At 32.7% G+C, this 18,455-nt stretch overlaps 1 protein-coding gene across 1 annotated transcript in view; it reads left to right on the plus strand.

Annotated features, from left to right (window-relative positions):
- fhl3a (four and a half LIM domains 3a) overlaps positions 1-18,151 on the plus strand; it is a gene marked incomplete at both ends in the record, with an annotated part of 37,655 nt that extends 19,504 nt beyond the window's left edge. Inside the window, 3 exons of the mRNA XM_083908659.1 lie at positions 16,223-16,392; positions 16,538-16,724; positions 18,000-18,151. Coding sequence (XP_083764785.1) covers positions 16,223-16,392; positions 16,538-16,724; positions 18,000-18,151 — 509 coding nt within the window. The remainder of the gene's footprint in view (positions 1-16,222; positions 16,393-16,537; positions 16,725-17,999) is intronic.
- Positions 18,152-18,455: the final 304 nt, after the last annotated feature.

Here is an 18,455-nt window from a genome sequence, read left to right on the forward strand (position 1 = left end):
ACCAAAAAAACGTTTTTCAAAAAACTGGTCAGAATCAAAAACGACATAGTATAGTATGTCGAATTTGTCCAATTTTGGACCAAATTTTTTTTTCTCCAAAAATGGTCACATTTTGGAGATATAGTATAGTATGACGTACTACATAGTATAGTGTGACGTTTTTGTCAAGTTTTGGACCAAAAAAACGTTTTTCAAAAAAATTGTCAGAATCAAAAACGACATAGTATAGTATGTCGTTTTTGTCCAATTTTGGACCAAATTTTTTTCCTCCAAAAATGGTCACATTTTGGAGATATAGTATAGTATGATGTACTGCATAGTATAGTGTGACGTTTTTGTCAAGTTTTGGACCAAAAAAACGTTTTTCAAAAAAATTGTCAGAATCAAAAACGACATAGTATAGTATGTCGTTTTTGTCCAATTTTGGACCAAATTTTTTTTCTCCAAAAATGCTCACATTTTGGAGATATAGTATAGTATGACGTACTGCATAGTATAGTGTGACGTTTTTGTCAAGTTTTGGACCAAAAAAACGTTTTTCAAAAAAATTGTCAGAATCAAAAACGACATAGTATAGTATGTCGTTTTTGTCCAATTTTTGACCAAATTTTTTTTTCTCCAAAAATGGTCACATTTTGGAGATATAGTATAGTATGACGTACTACATAGTATAGTGTGACGTTTTTGTCAAGTTTTGGACCAAAAAACGTTTTTCAAAAAACTGGTCAGAATCAAAAACGACATAGTATAGTATGTCGTTTTTGTCCAATTTTGGACCAAATTTTTTTTCTCCAAAAATGCTCACATTTTGGAGATATAGTATAGTATGACGTACTACATAGTATAGTGTGACGTTTTTGTCAAGTTTTGGACCAAAAAACGTTTTTCAAAAAACTGGTCAGAATCAAAAACGACATAGTATAGTATGTCGTTTTTGTCCAATTTTTGACCAAATTTTTTTTCTCCAAAAATGCTCACATTTTGGAGATATAGTATAGTATGACGTACTGCATAGTATAGTGTGACGTTTTTGTCAAGTTTTGGACCAAAAAAACGTTTTTCAAAAAACTGGTCAGAATCAAAAACGACATAGTATAGTATGTCGTTTTTGTCCAATTTTGGACCAAATTTTTTTTTCTCCAAAAATGGTCACATTTTGAAGATATAGTATAGTATGACGTACTACATAGTATAGTGTGACGTTTTTGTCAAGTTTTGGACCAAAAAAACGTTTTTCAAAAAAATTGTCAGAATCAAAAACGACATAGTATAGTATGTCGTTTTTGTCCAATTTTGGACCAAAATTGGACAAATGCAATTTTGGACCAAATTTTTTTTCTCCAAAAATGGTCACATTTTGGAGATATAGTATAGTATGACGTACTGCATAGTATAGTGTGACGTTTTTGTCAAGTTTTGGACCAAAAAAACGTTTTTCAAAAAAATTGTCAGAATCAAAAACGACATAGTATAGTATGTCGTTTTTGTCCAATTTTTGACCAAATTTTTTTTTCTCCAAAAATGGTCACATTTTGGAGATATAGTATAGTATGACGTACTGCATAGTATAGTGTGACGTTTTTGTCAAGTTTTGGACCAAAAAAACGTTTTTCAAAAAAATTGTCAGAATCAAAAACGACATAGTATAGTATGTCGTTTTTGTCCAATTTTTGACCAAATTTTTTTTTCTCCAAAAATGGTCACATTTTGGAGATATAGTATAGTATGACGTACTACATAGTATAGTGTGACGTTTTTGTCAAGTTTTGGACCAAAAAACGTTTTTCAAAAAACTGGTCAGAATCAAAAACGACATAGTATAGTATGTCGTTTTTGTCCAATTTTGGACCAAATTTTTTTTCTCCAAAAATGCTCACATTTTGGAGATATAGTATAGTATGACGTACTGCATAGTATAGTGTGACGTTTTTGTCAAGTTTTGGACCAAAAAAACGTTTTTCAAAAAACTGGTCAGAATCAAAAACGACATAGTATAGTATGTCGTTTTTGTCCAATTTTGGACCAAATTTTTTTTTCTCCAAAAATGGTCACATTTTGAAGATATAGTATAGTATGACGTACTACATAGTATAGTGTGACGTTTTTGTCAAGTTTTGGACCAAAAAAACGTTTTTCAAAAAAATTGTCAGAATCAAAAACGACATAGTATAGTATGTCGTTTTTGTCCAATTTTGGACCAAATTTTTTTTCTCCAAAAATGCTCACATTTTGGAGATATAGTATAGTATGACGTACTGCATAGTATAGTGTGACGTTTTTGTCAAGTTTTGGACCAAAAAAACGTTTTTCAAAAAACTGGTCAGAATCAAAAACGACATAGTATAGTATGTCGAATTTGTCCAATTTTGGACCAAATTTTTTTTTCTCCAAAAATGGTCACATTTTGGAGATATAGTATAGTATGACGTACTACATAGTATAGTGTGACGTTTTTGTCAAGTTTTGGACCAAAAAAACGTTTTTCAAAAAAATTGTCAGAATCAAAAACGACATAGTATAGTATGTCGTTTTTGTCCAATTTTGGACCAAATTTTTTTCCTCCAAAAATGGTCACATTTTGGAGATATAGTATAGTATGATGTACTGCATAGTATAGTGTGACGTTTTTGTCAAGTTTTGGACCAAAAAAACGTTTTTCAAAAAAATTGTCAGAATCAAAAACGACATAGTATAGTATGTCGTTTTTGTCCAATTTTGGACCAAATTTTTTTTCTCCAAAAATGCTCACATTTTGGAGATATAGTATAGTATGACGTACTGCATAGTATAGTGTGACGTTTTTGTCAAGTTTTGGACCAAAAAAACGTTTTTCAAAAAAATTGTCAGAATCAAAAACGACATAGTATAGTATGTCGTTTTTGTCCAATTTTTGACCAAATTTTTTTTTCTCCAAAAATGGTCACATTTTGGAGATATAGTATAGTATGACGTACTACATAGTATAGTGTGACGTTTTTGTCAAGTTTTGGACCAAAAAACGTTTTTCAAAAAACTGGTCAGAATCAAAAACGACATAGTATAGTATGTCGTTTTTGTCCAATTTTGGACCAAATTTTTTTTCTCCAAAAATGCTCACATTTTGGAGATATAGTATAGTATGACGTACTGCATAGTATAGTGTGACGTTTTTGTCAAGTTTTGGACCAAAAAAACGTTTTTCAAAAAAATTGTCAGAATCAAAAACGACATAGTATAGTATGTCGTTTTTGTCCAATTTTTGACCAAATTTTTTTTTCTCCAAAAATGGTCACATTTTGGAGATATAGTATAGTATGACGTACTACATAGTATAGTGTGACGTTTTTGTCAAGTTTTGGACCAAAAAACGTTTTTCAAAAAACTGGTCAGAATCAAAAACGACATAGTATAGTATGTCGTTTTTGTCCAATTTTGGACCAAATTTTTTTTCTCCAAAAATGCTCACATTTTGGAGATATAGTATAGTATGACGTACTGCATAGTATAGTGTGACGTTTTTGTCAAGTTTTGGACCAAAAAAACGTTTTTCAAAAAACTGGTCAGAATCAAAAACGACATAGTATAGTATGTCGTTTTTGTCCAATTTTGGACCAAATTTTTTTTTCTCCAAAAATGGTCACATTTTGAAGATATAGTATAGTATGACGTACTACATAGTATAGTGTGACGTTTTTGTCAAGTTTTGGACCAAAAAAACGTTTTTCAAAAAAATTGTCAGAATCAAAAACGACATAGTATAGTATGTCGTTTTTGTCCAATTTTGGACCAAAATTTTTTTCTCCAAAAATGCTCACATTTTGGAGATATAGTATAGTATGACGTACTGCATAGTATAGTGTGACGTTTTTGTCAAGTTTTGGACCAAAAAAACGTTTTTCAAAAAACTGGTCAGAATCAAAAACGACATAGTATAGTATGTCGTTTTTGTCCAATTTTGGACCAAATTTTTTTTCTCCAAAAATGGTCACATTTTGGAGATATAGTATAGTATGACGTACTGCATAGTATAGTGTGACGTTTTTGTCAAGTTTTGGACCAAAAAAACGTTTTTCAAAAAAATTGTCAGAATCAAAAACGACATAGTATAGTATGTCGTTTTTGTCCAATTTTTGACCAAATTTTTTTTTCTCCAAAAATGGTCACATTTTGGAGATATAGTATAGTATGACGTACTACATAGTATAGTGTGACGTTTTTGTCAAGTTTTGGACCAAAAAAACGTTTTTCAAAAAAATTGTCAGAATCAAAAACGACATAGTATAGTATGTCGTTTTTGTCCAATTTTGGACCAAATTTTTTTTCTCCAAAAATGGTCACATTTTGGAGATATAGTATAGTATGACGTACTGCATAGTATAGTGTCACGTTTTTGTCAAGTTTTGGACCAAAAAAACGTTTTTCAAAAAAATTGTCAGAATCAAAAACGACATAGTATAGTATGTCGTTTTTGTCAAATTTTTGACCAAATTTTTTTTTCTCCAAAAATGGTCACATTTTGGAGATATAGTATAGTATGACGTACTGCATAGTATAGTGTGACGTTTTTGTCAAGTTTTGGACCAAAAAAACGTTTTTCAAAAAAATTGTCAGAATCAAAAACGACATAGTATAGTATGTCGTTTTTTGTCCAATTTTGGACCAAATTGTTTTTTCTCCAAAAATGCTCACATTTTGGGGATATAGTATAGTATGACGTACTGCATAGTATAGTGTGAGGTTTTTGTCAAGTTTTGGACCAAAAAAACGTTTTTCAAAAAAATTGTCAGAATCAAAAACGACATAGTATAGTATGTCGTTTTTGTCCAATTTTTGACCAAATTTTTTTTTCTCCAAAAATGGTCACATTTTGGAGATATAGTATAGTATGACGTACTGCATAGTATAGTGTGACGTTTTTGTCAAGTTTTGGACCAAAAAAACGTTTTTCAAAAAAATTGTCAGAATCAAAAACGACATAGTATAGTATGTCGTTTTTGTCCAATTTTGGACCAAATTTTTTTTCTCCAAAAATGGTCACATTTTGGAGATATAGTATAGTATGACGTACTGCATAGTATAGTGTGACGTTTTTGTCAAGTTTTGGACCAAAAAAACGTTTTTCAAAAAAATTGTCAGAATCAAAAACGACATAGTATAGTATGTCGTTTTTGTCCAATTTTTGACCAAATTTTTTTTTCTCCAAAAATGGTCACATTTTGGAGATATAGTATAGTATGACGTACTGCATAGTATAGTGTGACGTTTTTGTCAAGTTTTGGACCAAAAAAACGTTTTTCAAAAAACTTGTCAGAATCAAAAACGACATAGTATAGTATGTCGTTTTTGTCCAATTTTTGACCAAATTTTTTTTTCTCCAAAAATGGTCACATTTTGGAGATATAGTATAGTATGACGTACTACATAGTATAGTGTGACGTTTTTGTCAAGTTTTGGACCAAAAAAACGTTTTTCCAAAAAATTGTCAGAATCAAAAACGACATAGTATAGTATGTCGTTTTTGTCCAATTTTGGACCAAATTTTTTTTCTCCAAAAATGCTCACATTTTGGAGATATAGTATAGTATGACGTACTGCATAGTATAATGTGACGTTTTTGTCAAGTTTTGGACCAAAAAAACGTTTTTCAAAAAAATTGTCAGAATCAAAAACGACATAGTATAGTATGTCGTTTTTGTCCAATTTTGGACCAAATTTTTTTTCTCCAAAAATGGTCACATTTTGGAGATATAGTATAGTATGACGTACTGCATAGTATAGTGTGACGTTTTTGTCAAGTTTTGGACCAAAAAAACGTTTTTCAAAAAAATTGTCAGAATCAAAAACGACATAGTATAGTATGTCGTTTTTGTCCAATTTTTGACCAAATTTTTTTTTCTCCAAAAATGGTCACATTTTGGAGATATAGTATAGTATGACGTACTACATAGTATATTGTGACGTTTTTGTCAAGTTTTGGACCAAAAAAACGTTTTTCAAAAAAATTGTCAGAATCAAAAACGACATAGTATAGTATGTCGTTTTTGTCCAATTTTGGACCAAATTTTTTTTCTCCAAAAATGGTCACATTTTGGAGATATAGTATAGTATGACGTACTGCATAGTATAGTGTGACGTTTTTGTCAAGTTTTGGACCAAAAAAAAGTTTTTCAAAAAAATTGTCAGAATCAAAAACGACATAGTATAGTATGTCGTTTTTGTCCAATTTTGGACCAAATTTTTTTTCTCCAAAAATTGTCACATTTTGGAGATATAGTATAGTATGACGTACTGCATAGTATAGTGTGACGTTTTTGTCAAGTTTTGGACCAAATAAACGTTTTTCAAAAAACTGGTCAGAATCAAAAACGACATAGTATAGTATGTCGTTTTTGTCCAATTTTGGACCAAATTTTTTTTCTCCAAAAATGGTCACATTTTGGAGATATAGTATAGTATGACGTACTGCATAGTATAGTGTGACGTTTTTGTCAAGTTTTGGACCAAAAAAACGTTTTTCAAAAAACTGGTCAGAATCAAAAACGACATAGTATAGTATGTCGTTTTTGTCCAATTTTGGACCAAATTTTTTTTCTCCAAAAATGGTCACATTTTGGAGATATAGTATAGTATGACGTACTGCATAGTATAGTGTGACGTTTTTGTCAAGTTTTGGACCAAAAAAACGTTTTTCAAAAAACTGGTCAGAATCAAAAACGACATAGAATAGTATGTCGTTTTTGTCCAATTTTGGACCAAATTTTTTTTCTCCAAAAATGCTCACATTTTGGAGATATAGTATAGTATGACGTACTGCATAGTATAGTGTGACGTTTTTGTCAAGTTTTGGACCAAAAAAACGTTTTTCAAGAAAATGGTCAGATTTTGGACGACATAGTATAGTAAGTCGTTTTTGTCCAATTTTGGACCAAATTTTTTTTCTCCAAAAATGGTCACATTTTGGAGATATAGTATAGTATGACGTACTGCATAGTATAGTGTGACGTTTTTGTCAAGTTTTGGACCAAAAAAACGTTTTTCAAAAAAATTGTCAGAATCAAAAACGACATAGTATAGTATGTCGTTTTTGTCCAATTTTGGACCAAATTTTTTTTCTCCAAAAATGGTCACATTTTGGAGATATAGTATAGTATGACGTACTGCATAGTATAGTGTGACGTTTTTGTCAAGTTTTGGACCAAAAAAACGTTTTTCAAAAAAATTGTCAGAATCAAAAACGACATAGTATAGTATGTCGTTTTTGTCCAATTTTGGACCAAATTTTTTTTCTCCAAAAATTGTCACATTTTGGAGATATAGTATAGTATGACGTACTGCATAGTATAGTGTGACGTTTTTGTCAAGTTTTGGACCAAATAAACGTTTTTCAAAAAACTGGTCAGAATCAAAAACGACATAGTATAGTATGTCGTTTTTGTCCAATTTTGGACCAAATTTTTTTTCTCCAAAAATGGTCACATTTTGGAGATATAGTATAGTATGACGTACTGCATAGTATAGTGTGACGTTTTTGTCAAGTTTTGGACCAAAAAAACGTTTTTCAAAAAACTGGTCAGAATCAAAAACGACATAGTATAGTATGTCGTTTTTGTCCAATTTTGGACCAAATTTTTTTTCTCCAAAAATGGTCACATTTTGGAGATATAGTATAGTATGACGTACTGCATAGTATAGTGTGACGTTTTTGTCAAGTTTTGGACCAAAAAAACGTTTTTCAAAAAACTGGTCAGAATCAAAAACGACATAGTATAGTATGTCGTTTTTGTCCAATTTTGGACCAAATTTTTTTTCTCCAAAAATGCTCACATTTTGGAGATATAGTATAGTATGACGTACTGCATAGTATAGTGTGACGTTTTTGTCAAGTTTTGGACCAAAAAAACGTTTTTCAAAAAAATGGTCAGATTTTGGACGACATAGTATAGTAAGTCGTTTTTGTCCAATTTTGGACCAAATTTTTTTTCTCCAAAAATGGTCACATTTTGGAGATATAGTATAGTATGACGTACTGCATAGTATAGTGTGACGTTTTTGTCAAGTTTTGGACCAAAAAAACGTTTTTCAAAAAAATTGTCAGAATCAAAAACGACATAGTATAGTATGTCGTTTTTGTCCAATTTTGGACCAAATTTTTTTTTCTCCAAAAATGGTCACATTTTGGAGATATAGTATAGTATGACGTACTGCATAGTATAGTGTGACGTTTTTGTCAAGTTTTGGACCAAAAAAACGTTTTTCAAAAAAATTGTCAGAATCAAAAACGACATAGTATAGTATGTCGTTTTTGTCCAATTTTGGACCAAATCTTTTTTTCTCCAAAAATTGTCACATTTTGGAGATATAGTATAGTATGACGTACTGCATAGTATAGTGTGACGTTTTTGTCAAGTTTTGGACCAAATAAACGTTTTTCAAAAAACTGGTCAGAATCAAAAACGACATAGTATAGTATGTCGTTTTTGTCCAATTTTGGACCAAATTTTTTTTCTCCAAAAATGGTCACATTTTGGAGATATAGTATAGTATGACGTACTGCATAGTATAGTGTGACGTTTTTGTCAAGTTTTGGACCAAAAAAACGTTTTTCAAAAAAATTGTCAGAATCAAAAACGACATAGTATAGTATGTCGTTTTTGTCCAATTTTGGACCAAATTTTTTTTCTCCAAAAATTGTCACATTTTGGAGATATAGTATAGTATGACGTACTGCATAGTATAGTGTGACGTTTTTGTCAAGTTTTGGACCAAATAAACGTTTTTCAAAAAACTGGTCAGAATCAAAAACGACATAGTATAGTATGTCGTTTTTGTCCAATTTTGGACCAAATTTTTTTTCTCCAAAAATGGTCACATTTTGGAGATATAGTATAGTATGACGTACTGCATAGTATAGTGTGACGTTTTTGTCAAGTTTTGGACCAAAAAAACGTTTTTCAAAAAACTGGTCAGAATCAAAAACGACATAGTATAGTATGTCGTTTTTGTCCAATTTTGGACCAAATTTTTTTTTCTCCAAAAATGGTCACATTTTGGAGATATAGTATAGTATGACGTACTGCATAGTATAGTGTGACGTTTTTGTCAAGTTTTGGACCAAAAAAACGTTTTTCAAAAAAATTGTCAGAATCAAAAACGACATAGTATAGTATGTCGTTTTTGTCCAATTTTGGACCAAATTTTTTTTCTCCAAAAATGCTCACATTTTGGAGATATAGTATAGTATGACGTACTGCATAGTATAGTGTGACGTTTTTGTCAAGTTTTGGACCAAAAAAACGTTTTTCAAAAAACTGGTCAGAATCAAAAACGACATAGTATAGTATGTCGTTTTTGTCCAATTTTGGACCAAATTTTTTTTCTCCAAAAATGGTCACATTTTGGAGATATAGTATAGTATGACGTACTGCATAGTATAGTGTGACGTTTTTGTCAAGTTTTGGACCAAAAAAACGTTTTTCAAAAAAATTGTCAGAATCAAAAACGACATAGTATAGTATGTCGTTTTTGTCCAATTTTTGACCAAATTTTTTTTTCTCCAAAAATGGTCACATTTTGAAGATATAGTATAGTATGACGTACTACATAGTATAGTGTGACGTTTTTGTCAAGTTTTGGACCAAAAAAACGTTTTTCAAAAAACTGGTCAGAATCAAAAACGACATAGTATAGTATGTCGTTTTTGTCCAATTTTGGACCAAATTTTTTTTCTCCAAAAATGGTCACATTTTGGAGATATAGTATAGTATGACGTACTGCATAGTATAGTGTGACGTTTTTGTCAAGTTTTGGACCAAAAAAACGTTTTTCAAAAAAATTGTCAAAATCAAAAACGACATAGTATAGTATGTCATTTTTGTCCAATTTTGGACCAACTTTTTTTTTCTCCAAAAATGCTCACATTTTGGAGATATAGTATAGTATGACGTACTGCATAGAATAGTGTGACGTTTCTGTCAAGTTTTGGACCAAAAAAACGTTTTTCAAAAAAATGGTCAGATTTTGGACAACATAGTATAGTATGTCGTTTTTGTCCAATTTTGGACCAAATTTTTTTTCTCCAAAAATGCTCACATTTTGGAGATATAGTAAAGTATGACGTACTGCATTGTATAGTGTGACGTTTTTGTCAAGTTTTGGACCAAAAAAACGTTTTTCAAAAAACTGGTCAGAATCAAAAACGACATAGTATAGTATGTCGTTTTTGTCCAATTTTGGACCAAATTTTTTTTCTCCAAAAATGGTCACATTTTGGAGATATAGTATAGTATGACGTACTGCATAGTATAGTGTGACGTTTTTGTCAAGTTTTGGACCAAAAAAACGTTTTTCAAAAAAATTGTCAGAATCAAAAACGACATAGTATAGTATGTCGTTTTTGTCCAATTTTGGACCAAATTTTTTTTTCTCCAAAAATGGTCACATTTTGGAGATATAGTATAGTATGACGTACTACATAGTATAGTGTGACGTTTTTGTCAAGTTTTGGACCAAAAAAACGTTTTTCAAAAAAATTGTCAGAATCAAAAACGACATAGTATAGTATGTCGTTTTTGTCCAATTTTGGACCAAATTTTTTTTCTCCAAAAATGGTCACATTTTGGAGATATAGTATAGTATGACGTACTGCATAGTATAGTGTGACGTTTTTGTCAAGTTTTGGACCAAAAAAACGTTTTTCAAAAAAATTGTCAGAATCAAAAACGACATAGTATAGTATGTCATTTTTGTCCAATTTTGGAACAAATTTTTTTTCTCCAAAAATGCTCACATTTTGGAGATATAGTATAGTATGACGTACTACATAGTATAGTGTGACGTTTTTGTCAAGTTTTGGACCAAAAAAACGTTTTTCAAAAAAATTGTCAGAATCAAAAACGACATAGTATAGTATGTCGTTTTTGTCCAATTTTGGACCAAATTTTTTTTCTCCAAAAATGCTCACATTTTGGAGATATAGTATAGTATGACGTACTGCATAGTATAGTGTGACGTTTTTGTCAAGTTTTGGACCAAAAAAACGTTTTTCAAAAAAATTGTCAGAATCAAAAACGACATAGTATAGTATGTCGTTTTTGTCCAATTTTGGACCAAATTTTTTTTTCTCCAAAAATGGTCACATTTTGGAGATATAGTATAGTATGACGTACTGCATAGTATAGTGTGACGTTTTTGTCAAGTTTTGGACCAAAAAAACGTTTTTCAAAAAAATTGTCAGAATCAAAAACGACATAGTATAGTATGTCGTTTTTGTCCAATTTTGGACCAAATTTTTTTTCTCCAAAAATTGTCACATTTTGGAGATATAGTATAGTATGACGTACTGCATAGTATAGTGTGACGTTTTTGTCAAGTTTTGGACCAAATAAACGTTTTTCAAAAAACTGGTCAGAATCAAAAACGACATAGTATAGTATGTCGTTTTTGTCCAATTTTGGACCAAATTTTTTTTCTCCAAAAATGGTCACATTTTGGAGATATAGTATAGTATGACGTACTGCATAGTATAGTGTGACGTTTTTGTCAAGTTTTGGACCAAAAAAACGTTTTTCAAAAAAATTGTCAGAATCAAAAACGACATAGTATAGTATGTCGTTTTTGTCCAATTTTGGACCAAATTTTTTTTCTCCAAAAATTGTCACATTTTGGAGATATAGTATAGTATGACGTACTGCATAGTATAGTGTGACGTTTTTGTCAAGTTTTGGACCAAAAAAACGTTTTTCAGAAAAATTGTCAGAATCAAAAACGACATAGTATAGTATGTCGTTTTTGTCCAATTTTGGACCAAATTTTTTTTCTCCAAAAATGGTCACATTTTGGAGATATAGTTTAGTATGACGTACTGCATAGTATAGTGTGACGTTTTTGTCAAGTTTTGGACCAAAAAAACGTTTTTCAAAAAAATTGTCAGAATCAAAAACGACATAGTATAGTATGTCATTTTTGTCCAATTTTGGAACAAATTTTTTTTCTCCAAAAATGCTCACATTTTGGAGATATAGTATAGTATGACGTACTACATAGTATAGTGTGACGTTTTTGTCAAGTTTTGGACCAAATAAACGTTTTTCAAAAAACTGGTCAGAATCAAAAACGACATAGTATAGTATGTCGTTTTTGTCCAATTTTGGACCAAATTTTTTTTCTCCAAAAATGGTCACATTTTGGAGATATAGTATAGTATGACGTACTGCATAGTATAGTGTGACGTTTTTGTCAAGTTTTGGACCAAAAAAACGTTTTTCAAAAAACTGGTCAGAATCAAAAACGACATAGTATAGTATGTCGTTTTTGTCCAATTTTGGACCAAATATTTTTTCTCCAAAAATGGTCACATTTTGGAGATATAGTATAGTATGACGTACTGCATAGTATAGTGTGACGTTTTTGTCAAGTTTTGGACCAAAAAAACGTTTTTCAAAAAAATTGTCAGAATCAAAAACGACATAGTATAGTATGTCGTTTTTGTCCAATTTTGGACCAAATTTTTTTTCTCCAAAAATGCTCACATTTTGGAGATATAGTATAGTATGACGTACTGCATAGTATAGTGTGACGTTTTTGTCAAGTTTTGGACCAAAAAAACGTTTTTCAAAAAAATTGTCAAAATCAAAAACGACATAGTATAGTATGTCGTTTTTGTCCAATTTTGGACCAAATTTTTTTTCTCCAAAAATGGTCACATTTTGGAGATATAGTATAGTATGACGTACTGCATAGCATAGTGTGACGTTTTTGTCAAGTTTTGGACCAAAAAAACGTTTTTCAAAAAACTGGTCAGAATCAAAAACGACATAGTATAGTATGTCGTTTTTGTCCAATTTTGGACCAAATTTTTTCTCTCCAAAAATGGTCACATTTTGGAGATATAGTATAGTATGACGTACTGCATAGTATAGTGTGACGTTTTTGTCAAGTTTTGGACCAAAAAAACGTTTTTCAAAAAAATTGTCAGAATCAAAAACGACATAGTATAGTATGTCGTTTTTGTCCAATTTTTGACCAAATTTTTTTTTCTCCAAAAATGGTCACATTTTGAAGATATAGTATAGTATGACGTACTACATAGTATAGTGTGACGTTTTTGTCAAGTTTTGGACCAAAAAAACGTTTTTCAAAAAACTGGTCAGAATCAAAAACGACATAGTATAGTATGTCGTTTTTGTCCAATTTTGGACCAAATTTTTTTTCTCCAAAAATGGTCACATTTTGGAGATATAGTATAGTATGACGTACTGCATAGTATAGTGTGACGTTTTTGTCAAGTTTTGGACCAAAAAAACGTTTTTCAAAAAAATTGTCAAAATCAAAAACGACATAGTATAGTATGTCGTTTTTGTCCAATTTTGGACCAATTTTTTTTTCTCCCAAAATGCTCACATTTTGGAGATATAGTATAGTATGACGTACTGCATAGAATAGTGTGACGTTTCTGTCAAGTTTTGGACCAAAAAAACGTTTTTCAAAAAAATGGTCAGATTTTGGACGACATAGTATAGTATGTCGTTTTTGTCCAATTTTGGACCAAATTTTTTTTCTCCAAAAATGCTCACATTTTGGAGATATAGTAAAGTATGACGTACTGCATTGTATAGTGTGACGTTTTTGTCAAGTTTTGGACCAAAAAAACGTTTTTCAAAAAAATTGTCAGAATCAAAAACGACATAGTATAGTATGTCGTTTTTGTCCAATTTTGGACCAAATTTTTTTTCTCCAAAAATGCTCACATTTTGGAGATATAGTAAAGTATGACGTACTGCATTGTATAGTGTGACGTTTTTGTCAAGTTTTGGACCAAAAAAACGTTTTTCAAAAAACTGGTCAGAATCAAAAACGACATAGTATAGTATGTCGTTTTTGTCAAATTTTGGACCCATTTCTTTTTTTCAAAAAATGGTCACATTATGGACAACATAGTATAGTATGACGTTTTTGTCAAGTTTCGGACCAAAAAAACGTTTTTCAAAAAAATGGTCAGAATCAAAAACGACATAGTATAGTATGTCGTTTTTATCCAATTTTGGACCAAATTTTTTTTCTCCGAAAATGGTCACATTTTGGAGATATAGTATGGTATGACATACTTCATAGTATAGTGTGACGTTTTTGTCAAGTTTTGGACCAAAAAAACGTGTTCAAAAAAATGGTCAGATTTTGGACGACATACTATAGTATGTCGTTTTTGTCAAATTTTGGACCAATTTTTTTTTCAAAAAATTGTCACTTTATGGATGTCATAGTATAGTAGGACGTACTACATAGTATAGTATGACGTTTTTGTCAAGTTTTGGACGTAAAAAAACGTTTTAAAAAATATGGTCAGATTTTGGACGACATAGTATAGTATGTCGTTTTTGTCAAATTTTGGACCCATTTCTTTTTTCAAAAAATGGTCACATTATGGACGACATAGTATAGTAGGACGTACTACATAGTATAGTATGACGTTTTTGTCAAGTTTTGGACCAAAAAAAAGTTTTCAAAAAAATGGTCAGATTTTGGACGACATAGTATAGTATGTCGTTTTTGTCAAATTTTGGACCCATTTCTTTTTTGCAAAAAATGGTCACATTATGGACAACATAGTATAGTAGGACGTACTACATAGTATAGTATGACGTTTTTGTCAAGTTTTGGACCAAAAAAACTTTTTCAAAAAAATGGTCAGATGTTGGACGACATAGTATAGTGTGTCGTTTTTATCAAATTTTGGACCAAATTTTTTTTCTCCAAAAAGGGTTACATTTTGGAGACATAGTATAGTATGACGTACTGCATAGTATAGTGTGACGTTTTTGTCAAGTTTTGGACCAAAAAAACGTGTTCAAAAAAATGGTCAGATGTTGGACGACATAGTATAGTATGTCGTTTTTGTCCAATTTTGGACCAATTTTTTTTTCAAAAAATGGTCACATTATGGACGACATAGTATAATAGGACGTACTACATAGTATAGTATGACGTTTTTGTCAGGTTTTGGACCAAAAAAACGTTTTTTCAAAAAATGGTCACATTATGGACGACATAGTATAGTAGGACGTACTACATAGTATAGTATGACGTTTTTGTCAAGTTTTGGACCAAAAAAACGTTTTTCAAAAAAATGAACGCATTGAACCAGTGCATTTCCTGTGAGTTCATAACCTGGAATGTTTGTGAGGGGGATTTTTGTGTGTGTTCTTGATTAGAGAACAGTGCAGCACACAGCCCGGAGCAGTGAAACATTAGCAAAGTGCAGACAGCACAAAAAGTACAAGTACAAAATGTCAGCATCACCCAAACCACAGCGTCACAGTAGAATAAACCAACCAGTCAAATAAAAACAGGCGGGCGAGAAGATGAATTGGTTTGGGGTCTGTGGAGGTTTGATTTCAAATGAAATGAATCTAAATGCTTTATTTACTTGCCTTTGTGTAGCTCATGTATTCAGTTTAATAGTTTAGTAAAACTACGACCAAAAATACCTAAACCATCCTGTGGAGGACAGTAAAAGTTGCATTCTACACTAAATGGTTACATACGGCAGCTGCGACTGTATACTGTCATCTGTTGTGAATTTTCTTCAAATTTGAAGAAATTGAAGTATTTCTTTAGTAAAATCATAGCCTGTATGTGAAAAAAAATAACAACAAAAACAACCCACAATTCTATCTGTAAAACAAAACAAAACAAAAAAAAATACAACATGCATTTACCAAGCTAAACAAGCTCAACCCCTCTAACACTTGAAATGTTAAAGTTAAATGAAACATAAATCATGCATAAATGAAATGTCTACAATCTTCAGAGTCAATAACAAACACCAAAATATGAAAGAATAAACCAACAGAGAAACGAATAAGCACAAAAACCACGATTAAAAGTTCATGCATGCTTGTAATATTTCACCATATTCAGGGTCATATTGATTTAATTTGTTGTTTTCAGTTGCTATTGTTTTTGTGCAAATAATGATGTATTAATTATTCCCAGTGCAGTAATGCTGAAGGGTACTTACATTTGCAATTTTCAAGTATTAACTTATTGAGTCCAAATACAATACAATGGCGTCGCACTCTTCTCTTCTTCATTTTATTTTGGCATTTCAAAAACGGTAACGTCACATTTCGACCCCATTCTTGTACAAACTTTCACTTTCTTGGACTCAAGGATGAACTGATTGGTGGTCAAAGGTTAAAAAGTCACTTCACCTCCCCCCCTCTCTGTCTCTCTCTGTCTGTGGTAGGTACCAGGAAGTTGGAGTATGCGGGCTCCACTTGGCACGAGGGCTGCTTCATCTGTCACAGCTGCGAAGAGCCCATCGGTTCCAAGTCCTTCATCCCCGACAAGGACGAACACTACTGCGTCGCCTGCTACGAGGACAAGTTCGCCCCGCGCTGCACACGCTGTAAAAAGGTCAGTGCAGCCATGTAAACACATGGGATACATGAGCGGGATGAAATCCTGGCTCCGCGCACCGCCGCCATGTGCATGGGAAGAGATTTACAGGAGCAATCTTCACATCTCAACAACATCCGACCTGTTTTTTTTTTGTTTTCAGGCCCTGGCTAAAGGTGGTGTGACTTACCGTGAGGAGCCCTTTCACAAGGAGTGTTTCGTGTGCGCCAGCTGTAAGACGCAGCTGGCGGGTCAACACTTTACCTCCAGGGACGACAGCCCTTACTGCCTCAAGTGCTTCGGCAGCCTGTACGCCAAGAAGTGCGAGGCCTGCAGCAAACCCATCACAGGCGAGACCGCATCACTGTCCTCTAACCTGGATATGTTTATATATAGGAATAAAGTGCCACGAACTATGATACACGTTGTAAAGAAGGGATTTTAAAACAATATTAAGGATGTATTGTTAATTTGCTACATACATGAAAAGTCAATCTATTGTCTATTACTTAATCCTCCACATGAGGGTCACTAGTACCAATCACATCTCTAAAGTCATTTTTGTTATTCAAGACAATTAAAGACGCCATATGTAAGAATGTGGCCAAAAACGGTTACTACATTCAAATTCAAAAATACAGAGGTCTTTTAGGTTTGGCTTTCTGACGTAACTGGCAACCCGTGGTTGCTCGGCAGCGGAGACTCCACTGACTGCAATGATTGGTAGACGGCGGTAGGTGGCGCCACATGACGCCAAAACGTGATTTCAAAACATAAACATGATTTGCAGTCTGCAAAATATTTTTTTTAGCGTAGCTCATTAGCGCAGCACCGCTTACGATGGTTCAGAGCAGAGACTGGAGACGCGACGGGAGATTTAATATTCACAGTAAATGACAGTATTATCACAAGTGTTCAACTTTTTTCATTCATTAATTCATTCATTACACAGACACAATATAATAATGATAATAATAATAACAATAAGACACGTTGGCACGAAATTTTGAGTATACTATACTACTCTATCAATAATTCCTGAAATGATCTCTCAACTCTTTTGCCAGCTTTGGCTAAATTTAGGGGTGAATTCCAATTCCTTGCTTCACCCTCAATCTCAAAAATGTGAGCTCCCTCTAGTGCAAGTGCTGTCCCGATTCTCAGAAAAATTAAGTCGAGGGGCCAAGTTTAAGGGCCGCATCGCCCTCAATATTGAGATTTTTTTCCGAGACCACCCTTGGGAGCAAGGGCTACCCAGAATGCATTGCGTGTTTTGACATAACAAAGATGGCGCCGAAAGCAGCGAAAAGGAGTACGCTACAAATGAAGTATTTATTTATTATTTAATTATTTATTACGGATCGTAATAAATAATCCTGACGTAAATGTGTTCTTCTTCTTCTTCTTCTTCTTCGGAGTCGACAGACTGGACGCGGCTTTCGCGTTATTCTGCCCCCTACAGTCTGAAGACGTATCTGCATTTAAGGGGTGTCCCGTTTCTAAGCGACAAAATAACACCTCGACACTTGGTTTCGAGGCCCAGTTAAGATTAAGGGTTGAGCTTGAGGGTTAAGATAGGAATTGGAATTGGCCCTTAGTCTCTTTATTTGTTCGTTTTCCCACAGGTTTCGGAGGAGGAAAGTACATCTCGTTCGAGGATCGTCAGTGGCACCAGCCGTGCTTCACCTGCTCCCAGTGCTCCGTGTCCCTGGTGGGCGCCGGCTTCTTCCCCGACGGAGAGAGGATCCTGTGCCGCGACTGCCACGGCAACCTATAGAGCAGCCGACTCTTCACAATAGTCTCTTCTTGAATGACCTTGTGCTTGTTTGTCCCAGAGTCATCGCTGAGAAAGGTAACACGAGTCAAAACGAATGCTGCCTCTGCCGCGAGGGACGATCTGTTCCTAATCGTCTCTGTTGGGATCAGACTTTCATCATCGAGGAGCTCGTGTGCAAAATCCTGTGTTGGTGCATGAAACACAACAATCACCCATTTCTTTTAACCAAAGAGTTTTGTGAATTAAACTTTATAGCGTGCCTTAAAAAATAAATTTCTTATGTTATGTGTTATGAAACCAAAGC

Source organism: Microchirus variegatus, assembly GCF_963457635.1.
Source record: "Microchirus variegatus genome assembly, chromosome: 2".
NCBI lineage: Eukaryota > Metazoa > Chordata > Actinopteri > Pleuronectiformes > Soleidae > Microchirus > Microchirus variegatus.